General features: G+C 33.1%; 1 protein-coding gene across 3 annotated transcripts in view; it reads left to right on the top strand.

Moving 5' to 3' along the window:
• Window positions 1-12,162, top strand: part of LOC128188091 (platelet endothelial aggregation receptor 1-like) — a 70,805-nt gene extending 58,643 nt beyond the window's left edge. For 2 of the 3 annotated variants that reach the window (XM_052858904.1, XM_052858903.1), the window contains exons 7-12: window positions 1,161-1,310; window positions 3,449-3,604; window positions 3,715-3,852; window positions 4,528-4,668; window positions 9,173-9,196; window positions 9,311-12,161. In XM_052858904.1, coding sequence (XP_052714864.1) covers window positions 1,161-1,310; window positions 3,449-3,604; window positions 3,715-3,852; window positions 4,528-4,668; window positions 9,173-9,196; window positions 9,311-9,426 — 725 coding nt within the window. In that variant the 3' untranslated portion in view covers window positions 9,427-12,161. Of the gene's footprint in view, window positions 1-1,160; window positions 1,311-3,448; window positions 3,605-3,714; window positions 3,853-4,527; window positions 4,669-9,172; window positions 9,198-9,310 lie in introns of all 3 variants that reach the window. The other variant, XM_052858905.1, reaches the window with a different exon arrangement.
• The last annotated feature ends 393 nt before the right edge of the window (window positions 12,163-12,555 follow it).

The raw sequence follows: 12,555 nt of genomic DNA, 5'->3' as shown, positions 1-12,555 counted from the left end.
GTGCAGATTTAAAAGTAAAAAAAAACTTTGCTTTACTTTACGGGGACTTTAGGGAGTCTAGTTGCAAACATTGCGATGCTTTCAATGATGTGCTAGATTTTGATACGTTTAAAATACTTTAGTATGATAAAAAATAATGTTAATCAGTCCAAAACTCGCGCAAGCTTTTGTGCGCAGCTTTATCTCCGGTAGTCCGTCCGATTTTTTTCATACCGGGAATTACAGACCAGCTAGCTGTAATAATGTAGCTATCTCCGATTTTTTTTTATCATATTCTTTGACATTTTCTTGAGAAGGCTACAATTCCATAGGATCTCCGTAATGGTGCAACATAATTTTTAATGCGGTTGACTTCGGTTTGAAAAGATTGTTTTAAATTTTAGACTTCCTTTAGAGAAATTAACGTTTTAAATCATGATGTACAACCAAACTGTATATAAATCAACACCAGATAAACCACCAGCATGTTTGCCAGTTATACTTATCAGCAATCGTGACAGTTCTCGCATAAATTTATGGGATTTACGCTTAAATTTTAGCTGAGCTTGACTAAGTTAATATTAGTAAAAATAAGCGGTCTTACCTCTTTCCATCACAGAACATCACATTTTTTTCGTCGAAAAGACGAGAATTCCTATCTTGAGTTCAAAACCCCCTCTCGATTTCTCCCGGCTGTCCCAAAATAAAATGAAATCAACCAAAGCCAGTGAACATGGCGGACAAAATCAACTTGTGCTGCTGACGTACACGAACAATAACTACAATAGTTGGACTATACTTGATATCCTTGAATTAATGTATGTCCTACACAACTACACTATTTGAGGTCAGTTAAGAAATGCAAATGTTATTGTTATTTAATAATGATTTTGAATCACTCCAGCACTTGCATCAATACGGAAAATAATATCGAGTAACAGCCTCCCCAACCACCCCCAATAAAAAAAAAAAAACAACCAAAAAACAACAAACAACAACACTAAACAAAAAAGAGAGTGTTAAATTACTACAGCTACATATCGCTGATATATCGTTTTAAAACACAATATCGAAACACATTTCAATGTTGATAGCATTTTCACCATTTCAAAATAGTGTTAAAAATCGTATATTAAAGTATAGGAATAATCGTTTAAATAATTCCCTTTCCTTGATTTCAGCCTGTGAGCCTGGATTTTACGGCTATCGATGCGAGGAGGAGTGCGGAGACTGCTTGGAGGGCACAGTCTGTTTACCTGGAAACGGTACCTGTCCAAAAGGTTGTAATGAGCCTGGCTTCCGCATTTCCTCTGACAGGTGCAATTATAATCGTGAGTGTATTTTTTGGGGTAATGAAGTTTTCCTCTATTGCAACTATTGGAACCTATCTGATTGAACTGACATCCTGCATTAATATCAGGTTTAATGAAAAACTGGGCGTGTCATTGATGCCTACTTAATTTCCTTCCTCTGATTCTTTGAAACATGGCGAACAAGCATTGTAATTTAATCTAATCTGATTCACTCAGGTGACCTATTGCCATTGGTCTTTCTCTGACACCGTCTGTCGTCCGTCCTACGTTGAGCGTCTTCCGTTAACTATTTTGCCAGTGTAACTTATTAAAAAATATGAGGCCAAATGTTATCATTTTTAATTTGAAACAGCTTTTGGATAGAGGAGTGAAAATTGTGAAATTTGTGACATAACAGCACCTGTAGCCTCATGGGCCAAAATATGCCAAAATTCTCTCACGATTTGCGTTGGAATATGATTTTTATCCAACGAGTTGTGTGTTTTCTATTCCCGTGCCTTGGTGATGGAAAAATCATATACCATCGCAAAAAATGAGATTCTTTTTATCACATGTTTTACCAAGACTTTTGTTAAACCTAAATCCTCCCTGTAAAAATTAAAACAAGTTGCTGTCCTTTAAAAAAGGACTACAATACGTGGACCATTTGTATGTGTTTCCAACGAAAAAGTGAAAGCCTTAAGATTATCAGAGATTCCACCGACTCTAGCCCTCTGCTTATAACCACTAAATTTGTACGTTGTATTACGTATATATGTATGTATAGCCCTGACTTTTTATCTCAAAATTTAAAGGATTCATACTTCTAAAATAATTATGATCTATCTATGAATGAAGTTTGCATGTACAGTATCAGGCAATTTCATATTCATATGATGCAATTTTCTTGAGACTTAAACTTTTATACAGTGACATAATTATTCAATCATACTTAAATGCTTAAAAAATTTAATCGGGAATTTCTCTAGCCTCGCCTACTATAAAAGTAAAGTTAAATTACTTGTGTATTCGGAAAACAACAAAACATTGCAAATTATGCTATTTGATGCATGCTGTAGTTTCGGCATAACATTAACTTATTTCATAATACTGATAGTTCATATCACATGCCAATCATTTTTTAAAAGGAATACTTTGTTTCTGTACTGTTTACCGACAACTTTACAATTACAGCGCCTTTTAACTTATGTGTGCATACGGCACGAAATCCCGATCCCGATTCAGATAAACGCGTGCTAGCCTGGTTCCCTGAGCTACCCATTACGCACAGGAACCAGGCTAGCTCATGCGCAGGCTGAATTTTCCCCATAGCATCCGGTTTAACCTCGCTTATATATTTTCTGCGTGGACCTCAGGGTCCACGCAATTATGAGCCACATTACACATCAATCGCAAGACATAATCAACTTTAAGCGTGGAAAAAGTAAAGTTGAAGATTAACAAAGGAACATTTCATTTTCGAACACATTTTTATCAACTCATGAAACTCATCACTTCAACTGATTTTTTAAAAAACATTTTCATTCTACGTCAATCAAAAGCCTAAACCTATCTTATGTTTAATTATGACGTCACATCGGGTAAGAACTCACAGTGTAAATCAAAAATTTATTACATGAATGATATCCACCGTACATTGAGCTAAATATGTGATAAAATTCACTGTCTCTGGGTCTGAGGTTCACGCCGTAAGCGGGTACAATTTGGTCATATAGTGAAAATGAATTTGACTTATAAAATGTTTGCCTATTCTTCCATGGAAGTGGAAAATAAACTAAATGCAGGATTATAATTTTCAAAATATTCTCTACCAAAATTGTTAAATTCATGACCCCTGGATCGGTGGTCCGGGCCTTTAGGTAGAATTAATCTTGCCACTAAGGACAAATGTATGAAATTTTATAATATTTTTTCTGTACATGTACCTTCAAAGTTGTGGGAGGTAAAAAAAATGTTTTGATATTATGTCCATTATGTCCTCTTCTTAAATTTTCCAAATTTGAAATAATAAAGCTGTAGGAACAGTCACAGTAGTTTGGCTTAGGTTTTAGACTTCAAAATGAAGCTTAAAATCCAAATTCAAGACTACCTGACAGGTCCATCAACGGGCTATGGTACTCAGGTGACCATCAAGGCCTTTAGTTCTCTTGTTACAGAATACGATAGCTATAAAAGTCCATGTTATCATGATGAATACGGAATAAACTGTGAGAAGACATGCAGCCCTACCTGTTTAAGAAATTCCTGTAGAAATACTGACGGAAGGTGTCGTAACTGTCCTGCTGGGTTAAAGGGCTTCAATTGTACAACAGGTAATTTTGAAAATGTTTCACTTTAAATTAAAATCAGAAAAGAATGTGATGCAGTAAATATGACATCTCCAAATAAGTGCTGACCAAAACAAATGATATGTTGTTTCCAGAATGTAGCCCAGGGACTTTTGGCGAGAATTGTAACGGTCGGTGTCGTTGCGACGGTGGCTCTCCCTGTGATCCGGTGAGCGGCCGGTGCCCCGGGGAATGTGAAGAAGGGTACGAAGGGGAAACCTGCAGTATGAAAAGTAAGGGCTACAATAAGGACAATAATTATGGTGTTCGATACGAGTAATGCAAACGATAAGGTATATTAAGGAGGCTTAATGGTAAACAAAATAACCAACAGATATGCTTAAAATGTTAAGATATGATTTGTTTCGCTATAAACTATGGTTTAGTAAAGAAAAAAATTATATAATTTACCTTTGAAATTTTGGTGTTTTTCTATATTTTTATACAGAACCTCTCTTTTAAAGGAGATCAATACAGTATAAAAATGATCATGACCATTGAGCACTATTAAAGGCATGATTGCAAACTTATGTAATTGAAATACGATGATAAACATTAATAGTACAAATAGATTAATACTGGAGTTGATCTTCTATTAAAAGCAGCTAATGCATACTCGGAAAAAGTTGCCCACTGTCTTTACGTCTAATGTAACGTTAAGTCATTGATCAGAAAAGTAATAATTACATGTATATATTAAACGTTTGTAAACAACAGGATATTCCTTATTGCAACGAATATCGAACGATATTTCAATTGGTTTTAATGTGAGTATGATTGTAAATTGACGAGCATTGCCTTCGGATGACTACTAACTGGGACCACGCTGGAATGAGATTTTCATTGATAGCCTATACATTGAATTGCCTACATTAAACATGCATCTTTTTACTTACTGTTAAATACAGAGTGTGAACCAGGGTTGTATGGAGACGACTGTGACAAATGGTGCTTCTGTAAAGATAGGAAACCATGTGATCGTAGATACGGATATTGTCCAGAGAAAGAGTGTCAAAAGGGCTGGAGTTTGTCTTCGTGTGACTATAGGGGTAAGCAAGAATGAGGAGAACGTAGCGAACAAACGCAAAGTGTAGGCCCTTTGTTGGGCTGGTAAAATTTTGAAGAAAACATGTCTATTGAATGAATCAATGATAGAAGAAGAAGAGTTTTGAGGTTTTTCAACAAATGCATCTAATGCTCTTCATATTGCACGTCATACTAATGACGTCACGTAATGTCAGTAGTCAACCGTTTAGTGTAACATTGTAGGAATTTTAATAATTTAAAAAAAAGACAAATCTGTTGATCCATTCTTGATTTAATTTGCGATAAAAACAAGAGAGAATAGGAACTTGATATCTTTTCATCTATATCCTCCAACCCCGACCCCCCAGGTTCGAAACTTTAATTGTTAAATTTCAAAAGCAGCGCATTTATTTACGATTCTATTTCACTCTATGTTTGGCTATCGACTTGGGGGAATATACTCAAAATTAATATATTTGTCAATTGATAATTCTAAGAGTACATCTATATTATGTTCCTTTGGTAAAAAAAATCATCATATAATATGTTTCTGATTTGTAGTGAGATCTACAAAAAAATTTTAACTCATAGATTTTATGTGCTAAGAAAGACACAATTGTGCCAAGAAAGGGCGTTTTGCATTCTGTTCAAAATAAAACCGCTAGATTGCATGTTTCCATTGTTTAACAAAATGTAACACTGAACTCAAATGCCTCCATATTGTTTGAACATTCACAAACAAAAGGTAAATGTTTACATCTTCAATATTTCTACATACATTACAAGAGACAGGTGACTTATATTTGCAGTTGAAAAAATAAAAATAACTTAAGCATTGAATGCTTATTTTGGGATGTCGTCGGTCCTATGACACACCAATACCAATGCGGTGCAGATAAATTTGATACGGTTAGCGCGGTATAATAATTTGTACGCCGCAGATTTCTAATGCGAACATAAGGATGTAAATATAACACAAAGTATTGATAAAAAGTTTATACTTAATTAATATCTCTTTTACCTTCTTCTTTATATATATATATATATATATATATATATATATATATATATATATATATATATATATATATATATATATATATATATATATATATATTTTTTTTTTATTTTTTTATTTTTTTTTTTTTCAATAAATCCTTTTTCTTGGTACCGGGGATGAATAAACACAAAAATAAGTCCAATGCTCAAACAACTTTTATCTATAGCGCTTTCGCCCGACGTCATAGTACGACTGTACGTCTTCGCCTGTCTGAAGAGCCCGGTAGGGCGAAAGCGCTATAGATAAAAGTTGTTTGAGCATTGGACTTATTTTTGTGTTTATATATATATAAATATATATATATATATATATATATATATATATATATATATATATTGTTCTTTCCCACTATAAGCCCACACGGAGGAGCTGCATTTATTTTTCTATTGCTCTGTCTGTATGCGCAATTGCCTCACAGACTCTAAGATAGCCAATTCTCAACAATTATTTAAAGATTTGTACTCGTATATGTGGTGAATATTTCTAATACCAAAAGTATGTGGTGTTTAATAAAAAGTATATTAAATTTAAAATACAATGTAAGGTATTTTAGTTTTATACATATCTAATTATAATCAATTACAAGTGATCTTTCTATTTACCTGTTTAGAATTCAATGTACAAGGAAAGATAACTCTTCCTCACTATACCATGAATCATGATTTATGTACCTTACCGTTTGCGTACTATGACGTCATAAAGGTGTGACGTCATATATTTTTCCAAGACTTATTCAGATCATAGGTCAGAGTTAAAACCACTAAACGATACATGTGTATTTCTCCAATTCCCTAAAATTGGTGTATTTAAAGCATGTCTTATATTAACACTGAAAAGGAGTTACTGTTATAACATATCATCTATTCTGTTAACAGCGCGCATCATGGAAAATGCCAACAGAGCAATTGCTATTCATAACGTTATGTTCACTAAATAACGTTGTTTATTTCTAAAATGTCATTTTTCTTTTTTCTATAGAACTATTTATATAATTAATAAATAATTATTTCATGAATAGGAGGTTTTATTTTGAAGACAATATGTTATCATAGATACATAGACCAGTCTTTACTGCACTTTAGAACATTGATCACCAGGGGCTCGTAACATAAAAGGTACTTAAGTGTAAGACAGTGCTTAAGAAGGACTTATGTACATTCTTAGACTTAAGTCCGTAACTAGAAGAGTGCTTGGCTAGGACAATTTACCTTAAACTTAGGCGGCCGGTAGAGGTGACTTGAGTATGTCTTAAGTATTGTTTACGTACATTCAGAAGTTCCATTGTTTATTATTTCAATTCAGCATTTGAATACAGTGTATTTACCAAATATTCACACAAAATCAATATTTTTATGTTCACCAATGTAAATGTTTTGACTTAATTGATATAGATATTATCAGTGGTCGTAATGAGCTATAACATTTTCCATATAGTATGCAGCTGGGCTGCTGAGTAGGTTGTCAACACGTAATGGTCAGTTGAGAAGAAGTAACTATATAATTATGTAAACTCGCAAAACTTGAGAAATCAAAAAAAGGACAAACCTTTTGCGATTTTATAGACGTCGATTGCCTCAATTTATTACAATGTATATCGACTTCACGATGAAAGTATACACAGAGTATGTGAACTGCCGTATTGGTGAGGTAAGATGAATAACAAAAGATTTAAAGAAATTCACTACTGGGTATATTACTCTATCAAGTTCTAAAGGCATCGCCATTTTTCGCCAAAGGCAGCCTTCGAAAACGATTAGTGAATATTCGTCAAAACAAAGAAGTAACAACAATAGACTGAATACATTGCCTAAGATCCATCGCTTTGAGCTTAAAAAAAAATCTTCGGTGCATATGTATGTATATTCTAGCTGCAGGACTGTAGCTCCCGGTCTGAAAAAATTCGGATGGACGACCTGGGAGCTACAGTGCCTACCATAGGAAAAATCTGCAATTTACGGCCCACAAAAAATTGCGCTAGTTTTTGACTTATTAACCTTATTTTCACACAAATATTGTAAAAATAATTAGTACCATTAATTTCTTCAGCCAATTTACTACTGATATCGTCACTTTACTTGCCTCAGACTTTCTCTTAAAAATGATAACCGACCTCAGAAAATGAAGTATGTTAATTTACGTCGAGATCGAGAGTCGCCATTTTTAAATGTAAACAAACTTGCACCACTTTAATTTACAGGGCTGCTGATGGTGTTTAAAAGAATATCAGAGGCAAGTGAAGTGACGATTTCTGTAGTTAAATGTCCGAGGAATTTTTTGGGATCAAATATTTGTACAGAATATGATCGTAAATGAGATTAATCGGTCCAAAACTAGCGCATTTTTTGTGCGCAGTAAATTGCAGTTTTTTACTATGGGAGGCACTGTAGCTCCCAGGTCGTCCATCCGAATAATTTCAGACCGGGAGCTACAGTCCTGCATGTAACTATATTCATGCCAACTTGAATTGTGTCTGCACATTTACATCTACCCCAATCTAATATCAAAGATATCAAGAATAAACATCTATTAACTTAAGACAATGATTTTAATACAAATGCATTCAAATTCGACAAAGGTAATGAAAAGTTCGATTTTACTTTTTAACATAAGCATGACTTGGCTAAGACATTGATAAGTTTGCCTTTGTTACGGGTAAGATATACTTGTAATGATTATGCCTTATTATAATAAACGTTGTGATGAATTAGATTTGGGTGGGGAAAATGGAATAACCTGACTACCCTTGGAGTGGACTACTCCATGATTATATAAACAGCTGTGCTGTAGAGTCTGGGAGAGTCGTCTGGAAACAGCAAAGAAGTAACTTGCGGTAGAAAGAAAGAAAATAGAAAGAAGAAAGAAAGAAGAGTTAAGAGGTAGGGTTAAGTAGAAACTAGACGTGGCAAGAAACCCAGGGAATTGAGGTGAGGTGCCTGGTGTAGTAAATCTGAAGAAGATTGAGACACCAAGTACCTCTCTCTCAATAGGAGCCGGGTATAGACACACAGTACTGAAAGCCCACCTCACACATTATCCCCATTTATGATTGATTCTGATTTAAACGTTACCCAATTAGAGAAAAATCATTGTACCAATCATTATTAACCCAGGTAGAGTTAGAGGAAAATTTATTTCATATATTATCCCTGAGAACCCAGAACAAAACACGTTACATACTTAAGCAGGGCTTAATATGTAGGTCCTATAAGATTCCGCCTAAGTCCTACATATGACCCTACTTGTTACGAGCCCCTGATGATCAGCGCCTGGTGACTCGAAGTAATCTACCATTTGGACTATGATACTGTTATAATAACATACATTTATTACTTATACGTATGGGGATAGAAACTGTAATCAGAAAATGGAGGTGAAAGCTATCTATGATTAAACTAATATATTAATATTCATTTAAAATTGTTTTTGTTCTAATTGCTAATAAATATCTATTTGCTTTTGCTTAACAGACACATGCCTTTATACAGAAACAGGTAAATTTCATTTTATTTTATTCAGTTTTGTCTTAAAAAAATTAAACATTCTTTTCACAATCAGTCCCGTTATTTAAACCTCCGGTTTTCTTTTCATCCCTTTCAATATAAAAGCCGGCCCAATTACGTGGGAGCCCAGGAGCTTGGGGATCGGCCTCGCTTTGGGGTTCGTAGGAACCTTCTTTGTTACTGGATGTGGTGCGATTTATCGCAAATTCGAAAAGATGTAGCGAGAAGGTTTATAAGAGTAAGTGCCATTTGATGAAAATAAGAGAAGAAGTTCCGGGATGGAAGTTGAATTCATTTCACAGAGAAAAGTTCGGTCGTAAGACTATTTCCGACCTACTTTTGTTATTTTGATACTTTAATTTATTGTACTTTTGTTATATAAAACATACATTTATTGTCCATGTGCTAGTTATATCAAACTGATGTAAGTTATTAGTTGTACTGGTATAGAGAATAATTTATTCACCGCCAGAGTAATCTAGTGGCGTAGTGATGTCATCATTATTAAAGTGCATAACCCATGACCAGACAATTGATTTAAATATTCAACACTATTCCTGTAATCAGATAAACGGAAAATCTACATTAAAAGAAGCGATATCATTTTAGATTTAGTTAGATGGTATTCAATTAGAATATTTCATTTTCCGTTAATGAGTAGTTATTGTGAAACTTTACATATTTTTTTTTTTATAAATTTTTATATTGTGGTTTATGGAATGTTTTTTTCATTGAGAATGTGTTTTTTCTGTGCTGTTTTGTATAGTAGGAAACTAAAAAATGACAGATTACTATATGTGTTGCTGTCTATCTACGGGTGTGATCAGGTTTTTATGTTTTTATCTTTCCCCTTTACATATTGTTTTAATATTATATTTTGGTGCTTCGTGTTTATTCCTATTAAATTTACATTTATAACATTCGACTAAATACGTATATCAAAGTTTTCAAACTTTCCGTTGCTATCAAAGACTACTTGATTTTTTTCTCTAGAAGTTATAGAGGGGGCAAGGAAGAGGAGTGTCAACAATTAACAATTAAGTAGACACGTTTGTTTAAACAATTAAGAAAAAAACCATCCTTTAATCAATTTAAGTAGAAAATATTGTAATTCTGAATCCGCTACCGCCTTGAAAACTTTTTTTTATATTTATATATAAACAGTTTCCAGTGCCTGTGTAGGTAATGACATCAATGTACCAACCAAAGTAATTTTTAGTTTTATATATTTCATCCGTGACATTAATGCCGCACTGTTGGGGCGCACTTGGGGTTGGCATAATTATACAATATGAAAATAATGTAAAAATGTCAATTGAATATTTGATGGTACAATTGCTGAAAATTATAAGAATATAAGTAATAATCATTAGGATGTGGATATTTAAATGCAATTAAAAACGGAAAAAAATATGTCTTGGTTATATTAAAGAATGCATTAAAACAACGTTTCACTGCTTTCTCTTTTCATTCATATCTCGGCATTTTATATAGAATGGTAAAATGTTAAACTACGTGCTCTGTTCATTCATGTTTCAGCATTTTATATAAAATGGTGAAATGTTAAACTACGTGCTCTTTTTAATTATTTTTTTTTTTTGCATGATATTCAAAAACAAATCAAACAAAAAATAATTCATTCACTTATCACAATAAAAGTAATGCTTGTAAGTAGGCCCTCAAGTGGTCGAGCTGTTAATACTTTATGTCTCTCTTTTCTCACAAGTGCTGGTCAGAATTAAAAATGGCATATCTTTTCCCATTTCTTTTACCTCTTTGACCTTTTTATAACACACCAGGATGTGCAGACAAATTGAATACCGCGCGTTAACCCTTGATCGAATATAAAAGGATCGAACATAAATGGTGGTTCCAAAAATACTAATCATTGCTGCATGTAAACTTGTTTATTTAATCTAGAATACAACGCACCAAAGGAAATATTGGTCCGGACTTCGTTTTAATAGTCGGCCAATATCGAGGTATTTATTCTATTTATATACATGTTGGGGATATTTAAGGGATTACTTTGCTTTTTGTTAATATAATTTGTGTGTGCATTTTTGAATTTTGCGTGTTGTTTGTGATAGCTCTATTAGATTCCTTTACGCTGTGAATAAATTTTTACACAGTTCTACTTCTTCATTATTTTCCAGTCCTTTTAACACAAATTGTGACAGCTGGACTTAATCATGGCAATGTATTAGTATAAATAATATTTATACAGAATTTTACGTGCGTTATTTTATCGAATCGTGTTGATGCAATACTTGATTATCTTATATATGATTGTGTTATATAGAAAAAGTATATCTCGTAATGGTCATAGATTGCTGATATTTATGATAAATGGTTTACTAAAAGCCATTTTTGTAATATGGATATCTTTCTAAACATATTCATTATTTTAAGTTAAATGAAAAAATAGATTTGATGCATGAATCGAAATAATCCAATAAGAACTTTTGGTATCAGCATTCTATGTTATATAAGATTACTCACAACACCTACACTTATACTTTGTAAGTCACTATGTTACGAGGTGGCGATTTACATGTTTTGTAAAATTGTTTGAGCCAATTGATGTAGTTGTATATCGCCCCTAGCTAAGTGGTTAAAGTATTGGATTTGGGAACGGCAGATCATGTGTTCGAATCTGCATTGGGCTTTTGCAATGTTTATTGAATTAAATTTTTAAAATTTTGTATCCAAAATTGCACATGTCTTTAAACCTTGTTAATTTTTAAACTATCATACTATCTATCATATTTTAGAGTGTTTTGCTGATTTGAGAAACTTTATTGTACAGTGAGCCACACAAAGCAAATTTTAGGAAATAGCAAAAAGTATACACTATACATGTATGCACTTTAAAATCAATTTTTGAATAATATACCGAATGTATTTCTTCGGCAAAATAAAGGCAATGCTTCAATGTGGGCCTTCAAGTGGTCGTTGGATTCGAGTCACGAATGTTCATGTTTATGAATGAACAACCGTATCAAAGTATCAACGAGATTTAGTTGAAGGAGCAACCACCTATTTACCTCATTTCCACCAATTTTAAAGTGTTGATCAGAAATACAATTGCCATATCTTCCACCTTTTCGTTTCCTTTTCATTGTCCTTTGAAATCATTTCTCTTTAAGTTCTTTTTTATTAAACATTTTAACTGATTTATTATACATTTGGCTAAACAAATTAAGTAACATGTATATTGTGAAAATTGTAATATTTTCTAGCATTTAGTTACTCAAATGGTTGCAACATTGTTTGATGAAGTATTTTATATTACATATATTACATCATATTAATTATGCCCACTTCGAAGAAGGGAGGGCATGTTGCTT

The sequence above is a fragment of the Crassostrea angulata genome, chromosome 6 (assembly GCF_025612915.1).
Source record: "Crassostrea angulata isolate pt1a10 chromosome 6, ASM2561291v2, whole genome shotgun sequence".
NCBI lineage: Eukaryota > Metazoa > Mollusca > Bivalvia > Ostreida > Ostreidae > Magallana > Magallana angulata.
Note: the sequence above shows the minus strand (reverse complement) of the source record. Positions and strands in the feature narration are given on the sequence as shown.